The sequence below is a fragment of the Hyperolius riggenbachi genome, chromosome 9, assembly GCF_040937935.1.
Source record: "Hyperolius riggenbachi isolate aHypRig1 chromosome 9, aHypRig1.pri, whole genome shotgun sequence".
NCBI lineage: Eukaryota > Metazoa > Chordata > Amphibia > Anura > Hyperoliidae > Hyperolius > Hyperolius riggenbachi.
In genome coordinates this window covers 186,775,331-186,787,729 of record NC_090654.1, presented here as the reverse complement: position 1 = coordinate 186,787,729, position 12,399 = coordinate 186,775,331, and the positions used below count along the sequence as shown (strand labels likewise).

General features: G+C 43.4%; 1 protein-coding gene across 4 annotated transcripts in view; it reads right to left on the bottom strand.

Annotated features, from left to right (window-relative positions):
• Positions 1–1,277: 1,277 nt before the first annotated feature.
• The window catches only part of ATXN7 (ataxin 7), a 167,181-nt gene continuing 156,059 nt past the window's right edge, over positions 1,278–12,399 (bottom strand). For all 4 annotated transcript variants that reach the window (XM_068253791.1, XM_068253793.1, XM_068253792.1 and 1 more), the window contains 2 exons: positions 7,167–8,094; positions 1,278–1,862 (listed from right to left, as the gene is read on the bottom strand). In XM_068253791.1, coding sequence (XP_068109892.1) covers positions 1,845–1,862; positions 7,167–8,094 — 946 coding nt within the window. In that variant the 3' untranslated portion in view covers positions 1,278–1,844. The remainder of the gene's footprint in view (positions 1,863–7,166; positions 8,095–12,399) is intronic.

Genomic DNA, 12,399 nt, shown 5'->3' with positions numbered 1-12,399 from the left:
GTATGGGTTGCCACAGATACACATGCAATCAGATCTTCTCCAAATAGTACAATGAACGGGTCATAATAAAACTGAGAAGTCTATTTTGTTATCCAAGTTCCATGCTCCCTAGCCATCAATGTCTGCTAACTAGAGACATTAGCCTATAACAAGCTTGCCAGATCATTGAAGGGACTGACTTTTGCATGTCCCGTGTCAAAAACTGACCACAGAATAAAGTGGCAATTACACTGCCCATAATATATTTTGGGATAATAACTTTCCTTTATTCTCCATAAGGACAGATTCACCGGCAACACTAATACTGAAGTATGTAAGTTTTGTGAAACACCAGCAACCTGCACTACTCTAATAGACTGGTGCCCAAATCGCTGCTAGATATGAAAAACTTGGCTCTACTAGTGTCTGGGGATTTAAAATAATGTAACAGGTTAGGAAAGACACTGCTCCGTCCTACAAGAGCGTGGCTACATACACTAGTTTCTGGTACTGTTGTCCCTTCAGATGTCTTCCCCCACACCACTCCATAGAACAAAACAGGCTACTCTGCACTGTACAGTGATCTATCCTTACATTACCTGAAAAATTAAGAATCACTGTAGGAAAAAAAACTTACTGAGTATGGGCCCTTAGAATGGCTGCCAAGTGTGGGAAATACAATACTGTTTCTGGCACACAGTAGAGTTAAGATGGCTGCCAGGTGGAAAAAAATGACTGAGAAGTATTGGAGAATTATTTTGAAAGACAATGCTGAGTTGCAGAGACATTTTTTCGACAGGATTCAAAATGGATTGAAAGGGCGTGACAGACATTACTCTGGCACTGCAGTTAAAATGGTGGCAGCTTAGGCATAGCTCCCACAAACAAAAGTCAACATAACTGTCAGGTATGGAAGAGGCGGGAAAGGTGTTGCCCTGCCAGAGTGTGGAGTGGAAATGACAGCTGGTAAATACTCTGACAACGGAGTGGAAATGGCCAACAGAAGAAGGGGAAGCACTATTCTGACAGTGGAGTGAAAATGGCCCATAGATGTGGGGAAGCACTGTTCTCACTGACAGTGAAAGCGGCTAGTGCTGAGAGAAGTAGAGGCACAGCCGATAACATGAATTAGCAACACACACTTGCTGATCGCCTCTGACCACATGGTAATCTTTGGGAGAGTTAACTAGATTAGTCTGCCTTTTCATTTGGTTTTTAGTCTGACAATGTTACCAATACAATCACAGTAAGTTCAGCGTAAGCAATAAAAAAAAAAAAAGTTTTAGTATTACCAAAAATTTGACATTTCTGAGAAATTATTATTGACGTTAAAACTCCTCACAGCTTCTTAGCAAGTGTAACCTGGAAAAAAAGGCTGTCCAGCCCAATCAACAGTCTTATTTACTCTTAAATGTTTTCTTTTTGTAGTTGTGCTATTTTTTTCTCTTTTCTTCTTTTTAGTAGTTAATCACTGGATCATTGCTGTAGAAGGATAAAGCCGTATTCCTCTCCTTAAGGAAGGTCGCTGCATCGGCTTCGCTGTTAGAGTGAAGTCTGCGTTCTCTCCTTTGCTCTTGCCTGGGCTGGAGGACAAAAGCTGGCGCTCAACGCGGTTAGAAATCACAGGTTTTGTAGCGAGAGGCTCAGTCCACTAACACTGATAGAAGCGGCTGCGGGGACTGACTTGCTACACACATGGCTTTGGGGGGTAGAAATATCCTCGTCTGGCTGACGCATCCAGAATCATTCCACACCTGAGGACCGCAGAGAGTTTGAGAAAACTCAAAGGCATCTTGGAGCCCACACAGCCAGCTGAAGGTTGCTGATTGTAACCGTACTTGTCCAGTTTCCTTTAACAGTAACTGTCAGGGACGTGCCTTTGGCTGCAAAGCAAAGCAGAGACAGAGTAAAGTCACCATGATGCAAATGCAATGTGACATTTCCTGCAGTGACCCCACATAAGTAAATCCCGTCATCTCAGCAGCAGAGAAGAACATGGAGAACAAGAGAACTGGGATTACTGTTCAACCATGGACCACCAACTTGTAAGCATCACAAAACGCCTGAAGCAAACCTGCAGTCTTTTCAGTGATCTATGTAAACATGTGAAATAGATCAGCTTAAAGGGAAGCTCACTGGACTGAGCACAGAGTAGAAATCCAATGTGTAGCAAGGGATTAATAACACTCGGCAAATATTCTGGACATGGGAGTGATGTGGATCATGAGTAAAGCGCATTGGCCAAGTCGGTGGCATGGGTAAGTTAACCCCCCCAGGCAACGGTATTCAATTTCGATTACGAGTAGCTACATACTCATAACTACTCATAGTGCACAACACTACTGGGAACATCCCATTCATTACGGCAATGAGAAAATAACTAGTGGAACAGGCAAACCTTTTGAGCAATGGGCCTTCCAAAAGTACCCTTGAGAAAAGACTGTTGCCAGAAACATTTGTCTGCTCTGCCAGGGTATATACATTTATGAGCACAACTGCAAATATCATTTGTAGTAACTAGTATAAATCTGACATATTTTGGACTTTTTTGGGATTTTCAATATTTTGTTTGATCTGTTTTCCCTCCATGGATAGGACATTTGCAATGGTGCTGGAAAGCTGTTCTCCTCCTGTGCACGCTATTCTGGCAGTACGGAGTGTGCCACTGCCATCCAGGGAGTGCTTTTAAAAATGAAGTTTTTCCTCAGAATCCTCCTTCAGAAAATGGATTAGTCCAAAATTGGTCACATTTCTACTGCTTACTGTAAATGACAGGACCATAGGAAAAAAACAGTTTTAGTGCATTTTACTCTGGGACAAATGCACAACTAATACACATTTTAAATGTTACCCGTTCTTGTGATAATGGCCATTTAAAGTGAACCAAGCATCATTTTTAGCGCCCATGGCATCTCAACAGCACATTAAAAATGCATATCATATTAATGTAGCTCATTAAAAAAAAAACTTCCATGTTACCTCTTTTTACATTTAAAAGTTTAGCAGAGGCCTTTATTACCCCTGCTTCAGAGGCCTGGCCCACAGAAATTTCAGGCAGATAAGGACTGATGTAATTATTTTATTGTACACATTAGCTAAGGAAAAAAAAAGGTTTTCATCAGTGTGGGGGTAATGTGTGGGGGTGGAGAGATGCGACACTAGCTGCCCATTAAAGCTTAGGGGGAGGGTGGGGGGCATGGAAGCTCCTATCTATAAGAAACCAGGATAAACTGCAGAAAAAAAGCAGCTCTTGGTTCCCTTTAAAGCATACCCGAGGTGAGAGGGATATGGAGGCTGCCATACTTCTTTTTTTAACAATACCAGTTACCTGGCAGTCCTGCTGATCTTCTGGAATCAAAGTCACAACCCTGGAACAAGCATGTGGCTATTCCAGTCAGACGTGAGACAGAGCACCAGATTTGCATGCTTATTCAGCGTGTATGGCTAAAAGTATTATGCTGGGAATACATGATGAGTTTTTTGGCAGATTTACTTTCTGATCGATTTTCCGATAGTCTTTCCAATCAATTTCAATTCACTTCTGCCAAAGAAACTCATGGGGCTCGATTTACAAAGCGGTGCTAACCCAGTTAGAGACTTTAGGCATGATAACCATTGCACCATGCTGGTGAAAAGCCAGTTTAGGCGTGATAAGTTTAGGCATGATAAGTTTAGGCGTGATAAGTTTAGATCGCGCACAAAGTCCCGCACGCAAAGCAGCGCCATTAGACTCTATGCGAAGTGTACCAGACTTTGCTAGCGCAAAACTTTTGATCAGCTGTGCACTGCGGTGCTAACCCAGTTGGTGCTTAAACTTATCACACCTAAACTTATCATGCCTAAACTAAGTTTAGGCGTGATAAAGGGCTTTTCACCAGCGTGCTAACTGTTAGCACCACTTTGTGAATCAGGCCCATGGTGTATTCCCAGCATTAAAGGCATAGGATCAGGGAGGCAGCCAGGCAACTTGCATGATTTAAAAGGAAATACCGTAACTATGACAGCCTCCACATCACAATCACCTCAGGTAGCCTTTAAACGTTATTTACTCTGCTTCGGCACTCCAATTAGTAATAAAATATACCTTAAATCAAAGCAGCCCCCCCCCCCCCCCCCAAAAAAAAGACAGAAGACAAACAAAAACACTCTACATGTAATGTGAATCTAATGTAGAACTGCATGCAATGTAGACAGTGGAATTGCTGCAGTTGTGTGTGCGCCTGAGAAATTTGTCCTGGGGGCCCACGAACTCACATGGAAACCCCTCCCCCGCTCACTACAATCTGCGGCAAAGATCATACTGGCTCCGCTATGACAAATGAGGGACTACAGTGCAATTAAAGGAACAGCGCACATCACTGACATTTGTTTTCCACAGACGCTGATTGGTTAAATCTTTCCACCCACTAACGTCTAACGTTTCTCTGAGATTGCAGTGCTCAGACATCCCTTCTACAGATAGCAACGCTAACACACATATAAAATGGTGTGCTTAGAAATGTATTACAGATAGCCCATGTCCTCTAGACAGTGGAATAAGGGAAACCAAGGCTTCATAAACATAATGGATGAACATACATGACAGAGACATTGCCTAGAAGCCTCGTGGCCACTTCATTGTTCTTTCACTAGTATTTAACTTGTCAGCCACTGCCCATCAGGACAGAATGGGTTAAAGGCTGCTCAGCTCATTGGGAAACAGCGGTTACCATAGCGATGGCTGCATGCACCCCCACCCCCTCCTCCTTATGCTGTCAAGTTGATGATCATCTGTGCCATCAGCCATTTCCTAGCAAAAGAAGCACGGGAACTTGCATCGCTCAGCTCCTGTCTGTTGCCATGTTATCCAATTAGAAGAGCTGCTCTTTCTGGCTTATTTAAAGGACAACTCTACACAATTACTCAAAGACAAGATTGGTGAAGAGCGGGGAGACTAAAATACACTCAAGTATGTCTAACAAGCCCTTCCTCCAAACCGCATGGCTCTGATGTATAAACTCAGGTGAACAGTGCTATCAGCAGCAGCTCAGAAGCATTGTACTGTAGACTGCTGTCTCATGCACCTGCACACACTGACCATAATAGTACAGAAAGTCAGACGTGTGGGTGGTGAGTGCTTCGAGTTCAGATGAGAGTGAGGTGGGGGGTTCTAAGTGCAGAAATACAGGGACATTTCTGGAGATTTGCAGAAATTGTCAACATCTTATGAAAATGGTCACCTTGATAGATATGGCAGTTTGCAGGATTGCCACTTTGCAATCCAAACATCTCCAGATTTATGAAACCATCATGCTAATTGCCACTTTATTGCTCACCACGTAGAGCAGGCTTTCTCAACCAGGGTTTCTTCGAGTACTCTGCAAGGGTTCCTTGGCATTTTCCCCCATCGTGGGGGTAGTATAATAGAGCACATTATAATAGGTGATACTTCAACAAAAAGCACTAAATTGGGGGGTCAGGAGACAGTATAATGAGTGATAGTGTAATAGGGGTAGTGAAATAAATAGCCACACATACTTTTAAAGACCATGCCTCCTCCGAAATAAATGCAGGGGTTCCTCGAGATCAAAACATTGTTTGCAGGGGTTCCCTGATATCCCAAAGTTATTTGCAGGGTTCCTCCAGGGTAGAAAGGTTGAGAAAGGCTGATGTAGAGTTTGCCAGTTTGAAAGTGGAAAATGCTATACGCTTCAGTGGACAATAGTAAAGAACAGGGTTGTCTTTCAAAAAACTAGTTTTGCCTCTTTTGAAGGTAATGACATTTTTTTTTTTTTTTTTTTACAAATAACTATTCACCAAATATGATCCAAGGCTCTCTCCAACAAACGATGTTGTAAATCTGAACTTTTGGATCAAAGTGCACACCTCCACTGTATTGAACAAGTCTGCCACTTACAGGGGTGATTTAAGTTTTAACCCTTAGAATTCCGCTGTCATCTTTAGACATATTTTCACCTAAATACAGTATGACACTTTTTTTTAGTAAAACTTCATTTGTATGCCAAGAAATGTTTCTAAATGATCACAACCATACATCATAAGATGCTCCTTTAGATGTTCATGAAGTCGTTTTGGTGAAGATATGTCTTTAGTCACCCATGACATGGAGGTAAACATTCTATATAAAGGTGTGATCGTCCCCTAGTAAATAATTCAAAACATCAGAAGTTACTACTCCATTTGCTGCCGTATAAGATGCTCCGGAATATAAGGATCGTTTAGATGGCAAAAACCAGGAAAAAAATATATTAAACCTAGTGCATCTAAGTTCCAGGATCATCTTGTACATGTTCTCCCCCAAATGGTGTCCTCCTGTGTCCGCTCCCTCCCCATGTGTGTAGCGGCAGGTGGCTTACCTAATCCATGGTGCATGTGGGATTGCAGACCCCCTTCTCCTCCGCAAGGCTCCACCTACTAAAAGGCTTGAGCTCATCACGTGAGCCCAAGCGGTTACTAGAGAAAGCTGCACGGAAAAGGAGGTCTTCTGCAATCCCCGTGGGCAACATGGATTAGGTAAGCCACCTGCCGCTACACACATGGGGTGGGAGCGGAGGCATGTGTGTGTGGGGGGTTGTTGCACACTAGGGACACACTGCGTCTCTTCCAATGAGAAGAGAATCCACAAAACATTTAACCATATATAGATCCCTACTGGGGAAATTCACTTACAGCCTAGGCCAGAGCAGTGAATGCCAAGAATGTATGAAGCAGTGTATGCCAGACGTGTCGGTCTACTGTCCACCCTGGGGTGTCTCCCTTATTATATATAAGTGGATGGATATAGGGCCACTTCACAATGCATACCACAGTTATGAACCTCAGAAGAAAGTCATATCAAGGAATTCTATAGCATGACGAAGCTCTGATCATAAATTAAGAGGAATATGGAGGATGCCATCTTTATTTCTTTTAAAAAATGCCCGCTAGATGGCTGTCACACAGCTGGAACAAGCATGCAGCCAGTGGGGTCAGGACACCCAATTTGTGCATTTATTTTGTGTCAATGACTAAGAAAGTATTATAACAAGCACACAATCAGCACTACAATCAGGTGGCATATTTTAAAGGCAGTCAGAAATGGCATCCTCACTGTACCAGGTTTCCTGTAAGTTACAGCTTCACCTGACTTCCAAGTATTTTTTTCCAATAGAGAACACAAAAAAAAAATAAAATCATTAATTTCTCACCTGATGCCGAAGTGAATTATTGGTCAGCGTCGGCGTTCCTGAAATCCCGCTGTTGTGTTTCGAGTGTATGTGGTTGACTTGCGGCTGTTTGGCAACCTTACTGGGTTTGCTGTTGTTGGTGATGCTGCTGGGCCCCGCGGAGCATTTCCGCTTTTTCCCCGTCAGTTTGTCCAGGGAGACGTGAGAATGAGGAAACGCATTGTGCGAGTTCACAACTTGGTCGCCGCCAGCCTGGTGGACAAACGGCCCCAGCGAGAGTGTGGAGTCACTGCTGTTCATAACTACGCTCATGCGCTTTATCGATTCTGCAGGATTCCCTGTCGGGGGACCCCTCCCTGATTGGTCATGTTTAAGACTCACAGTTCGACTGTTCGCAAAGTTGAGGCCGACAGCAGAAGGGCTGCCATGCTGAGACAAGGTCGTGCCGGGGGAGTGGTACGTGCCAGAGTTCGCTACACAGTTCTTCCTAAAGGACTCAGTGGAATGAGAAGGGGGGTGCGCTAGCAGCTGGGGTGGGGAGTTGGTTTTCTTTTTCTTTCCTGAGCCGCTGCTGCTGTTGGTACTACTGCAGTTCGTGCTGCTGGCGGGGGATTCCTTAGGTTTCACAGCCTTACTGGATTTTAACTTTTGAGGTTTGCTGGAGACTGGGCTAGGCGATGAGGAAAGCACTGATGGTGTGGATGTTGTAAAAGAAGACACTTGTCTGGATTGCATACTACTGGTGGCTTCAGTCGCAGTGTGAATGTTTAGTGTAGTTCCTTGGGGGAGGACTTTGTCCGTAGAAGAGGTGACGGGGGCAGGGGGAGAGGTAACTGTTCCAGGCGGGAGGAAACCAGTGTTGTTCATACTCTGTGACACAGGAGCAGAGTTTGTGCTGGTCCGGTGCGGAGCATGCGTGGAGGAACTGCTCGATGCCGGAGGAATTTTCCTAGCAAGACAGTAAAAAAAAAAAACCTTGTTATTCTCCTTTCTTCTTAAAAGTTGTAGTTTTACTACCAGATTACTTTTCTTTTTTTTCTTACAATAATGTTTATTAATTTAAAGGACAACTGAAGCGAGAGGGATATGGAGGCTGTCATATTTATTTCCTTTTAAACGATTGCCTGACTGTCCTACTGCTCCTCTGCCTCTAATACCTTTAGCTACAGACCCTGAACAAGCATGCAGCAGATCAGGTGTTTCTGACATTATTGTCAGATCTGACAAGATTAGCTGCATGCTTTTCTCTGGTGTCATTCAGACACTACTACAGCCAGCAGGGCAGATCAGCAGGATGCCAGGCAACCGGTATTGTTTAAAGGAAAATAATTATGGCAGCCTCCATACCCCTCTCACTTCAGTTGTCCTTTAAGAAAAGGTTAACAATAAAAAAAAAAAGCAGAGAACATACGTAATTCCAGTTCTACACAAATGTAGGATTACAAGACTTTCTGAATTGTGAATGAAATTGGTTAACAGGAGAATTTCCAATCTCTTGTGGATTTGCTTATAATGTAATTTCGTTTAAAACTATTATACTAACTTCTTCTTGGTGCTTTGTTTAGTCCCTTCTGTAAACATCTTTCATTGTCCTAATTCTCCAAAATACTGTGGTTAGTGTTATTGAGAATAGGCTCCAATTTTTCCAAATGCATGATCTCACCTCATACAAGGATTTCCATCTGTATGCTAAAGTCCAATTTACAGCCAGAATCAAAGCAAAATATAATGTTCTACAACTGCCAGCATACATCAAAGTGTGCATATCATTTCTGGGAACAAAGCTAAACTCGGGCCAAAATAACATAACTTAACACACAATTTATACAATTATGGTATATTTTTGCTAAGTAGTTGTGATTCTTGTGCCTTGCTGTACTCATGCCATAATGCACAGTCAAATGAGCATCCTCAAGATTTCCTCTTTAATTGACTGCAATAGCAAGCATGGATTTTTGAGGTCGCCAATTATCGCCTTCCCTACAAACTTTTGCATTGGATGGTTTGTTTACATGTCATACTGATTAGCCACTACATGACTCGAGACCTGCACCCAAAGCTAGGTGGGCTGGTAAGGGCTGCACAGTGGCTAGCAATCCTGGCCTACAGCGCTAAATGCCCAGATTCAAATCCTGGCATGGGCACCATCTGTGAATTTTGTATGCTCTGCCCATATCTGTATGGGTTTGCTCTGGGCACACTGGTTTCTTCTTATAGGGCAAAAACATGCTAACATGCTATGATCTCGCTCAGGTGGCAATACATATACATGTGTTGGTGGCATAAGATTATAATCGTGGTACACACATGGCTAGGGTATATTATTAAGTGCACTCTGCATGCCCATTGCCTTCCTTATGCTGAATACACACTATACAATTTCCCATTCGAACGACTGGCAGTCTAATGTTAAGTTGTATAGGGTGTACATGTCCAAACTGCTCATGATCGATAAAGGGTCGATTTTCTGATAACGTTGCAAAATCAATCCCTCTATTTATCAAAAACGGATTGGACAAGTCGGAAAATAATCGTCCGATTCCTGTCAATCGCATGGGAAATTGATTCGTGTGTACCTAGCATTAGCTGCCCTAAGATGCCCATACACTTATTCAATTTCCCACCGATAGACAGCAGATTTGATCACTGTGATCGAATCTGCTGTGAAATTGATACGCAAATGCTTACCGATCGACCGATTTCCATCCGAAAGAAGTCGATGCGTCCATGCGGAAAATTTTGCTCGATCGCGGCGTTCGAATGTCCGATGACTAACGCTAGCAGCAATACAATACTTGTTCCGCCGGCGCGTATCCCTGTGGTCCCATCTCCGCACTGGGCTCCGGCTGGCTTCACTTACTTCCTGTCGGGGGAAGTTTAAACAGTAGAGCGCCCTCTACTGTTTAAACTTCCCCCGACAGTAAGTAAAGTGAAGCTGGAGCCCAGAGTGGAGAAGAGACAGCGGAGCCCGGGGGACTCGCGCCAGCCAGATCAGGGAATGTATGCAGGGGGCAGCGGCAGCTCCACAGACTGTGAATCGGTTTCATAGTGAAATAGATTCGAAATCTGTTTGCAGTGTATGGGCATCCAATAGATCCCTCTTTGGTCAGATTTAATCACAGAGGGATCTATCTGCTGGTCAATCTGGCAGCAATCGACCAGTGTATGGCTGCCTTAAAGCTTTCAGTCCTACAAGTGAAAATCACTTTACAATGTATGAGCTACGAGCAAACATTTTATAAAAGGACTTCTTATCTCTTCCATCACACCTCATTGTCCTCATCACACCCTACCACTGAAAAGATAATACACAATCAATATGGCTGACAGCGTTTATGTCTGAACACATCTTCTGTCTGTGTCTTGACTGCAGTTGAGTATAGGAAGCAAATAAAAAAAGACAAATTTCAATTACCTAAATGAAAAGTCTAGACTACAAACTAAGGACTCCTTACCATAGAATGTGCATTTGTGAGTGAATAGAATAGTAGAATAGTGTCCATCTCTTCTTAGAGGTTAATTAGGGAAGGAATGCGATTTTTTTTTTAATTAACTAGTGTGCGGTGGATTAATTTGATTTTTCAAATAATACAATCAATCAAGAAAATGGATTTAAATTTAAATGATTTAAGAAAAAAAAAAAAAAAGCAGCCACCTTTAGGCTGCTTTCACAGTGGGACATTACAGGCGCACGTTAGAGCAGCCTGTAACGCAGCCCACCGCACAGTAATGAAAAATCAATGGGCAGTTCACAGAGCCCACATTGCGTTACATTGTAACGCAAGACGTCAAGACAACGTACTGCATGCAGTACTTTATAGGCGGCTAAGCCGCGTTAGACTGCTTGCACATGCTCAGTAATGTTGGGGAGGAGGGGAGAGCGGCCAGGCACATGGCTAATTAATATTCACTGCATTTTGTGACGTGTGCAGTGTTTACTTCCTGGAGCGGCCGCTCTGTGCGGCGATTGGCTGGCGAGACCACGTGATGCCGCATGCGTCCAAGAGTACGCATCACAGACGCCAGAGTGAGCTGCACAACGCGGCTCGCTCTGACATCCACATCCAACACCACCAGGCATTGCGTTAGGGGCACGTTATGCGACCATAACGTCCCCTAAAACGCAACGTCCTGGTGGGAAAGTAGCCTTACATGTGTGCATGTAAAAAGTGCCAGAGGCAAGAAGTGCGTCGAAGATAGCCACTAGTAGAATATTGGTAAAAATACATTCTATTAGCCAATTTCGATATATACCATGACCTAACCCAGTGATGGGCAAACTTGGCTCTCTAGCTGTTAGGGAAAAACAAGTCCCACAATGCATTGCTGGAATCTGACAGCCACAGTCATGATTCATAAAGGCAAATGCATTGTGGGACTTGTAGTTCCTTAACAGCTGGAGAGCCACGTTTGCCTATCACTGACCTAACCTAACCCAATTCTTACACAGAGCCCCCAATGCCTAACACTAACCCATCCCGCTCTAGGTGGTGCCGAACCTTGAAAAACCTGCGCTAATAAAGCCCCTTTTTACCGGCTTCACCTTGTTGTGAATGTAAAGCAACAGGGCAGAAACTGAACTCTGAAGTACTTACCTCTTAAATAAGAAATAGTCATACATTAGTTGGCACATTCACAATGTGGGTTTTAGCCAACATCTTCAGGTTTAGTGCTGATTGGCAGACCTTCCATCAGTATAAGCACCTCAGAGGTGGCTGGAACGGCGCTTTATGAGCTATGTGGTTAATAGAATCACTAGGCATACATTTTTAACAGATGCGAAACATGGAAAATCAACTAGATTATTTTATGGACAGTTTCCTTTTAGAGCGCTCCAGATTCGAGCTGCACCCGTCACAATAAATGTGGTTCATTCAGGCACTTCTGTTACCCTAAGCAAGTGTTTAAACAGACGGAATATGAAAATAAATGAATAGTCTCTGAGGTGTTCTCATATCACCTTGACCTCACTTGCCTGTCTATAGCTACAGTAGCTAAGTGTTTGTAGACTGGGCTGTGTATAATCACCAGAGGATGCATGCTTGTGAAGTGCTGGGTCACTCAAACAATTACACACGGATACATAAATCTCTTTGCGCTACAATGTGTGAACAGGAACTGCACTGAACAAATGGAAGGGCAGATGGAGAACATACAAGAGGAAGAGAATGACTAAGGAATTCAGTTATGTGTTGTGACCCTGAGGCAGAAGACTTCAGCTTGCCACTCACTGGCACTATGATTAAAGGGACTC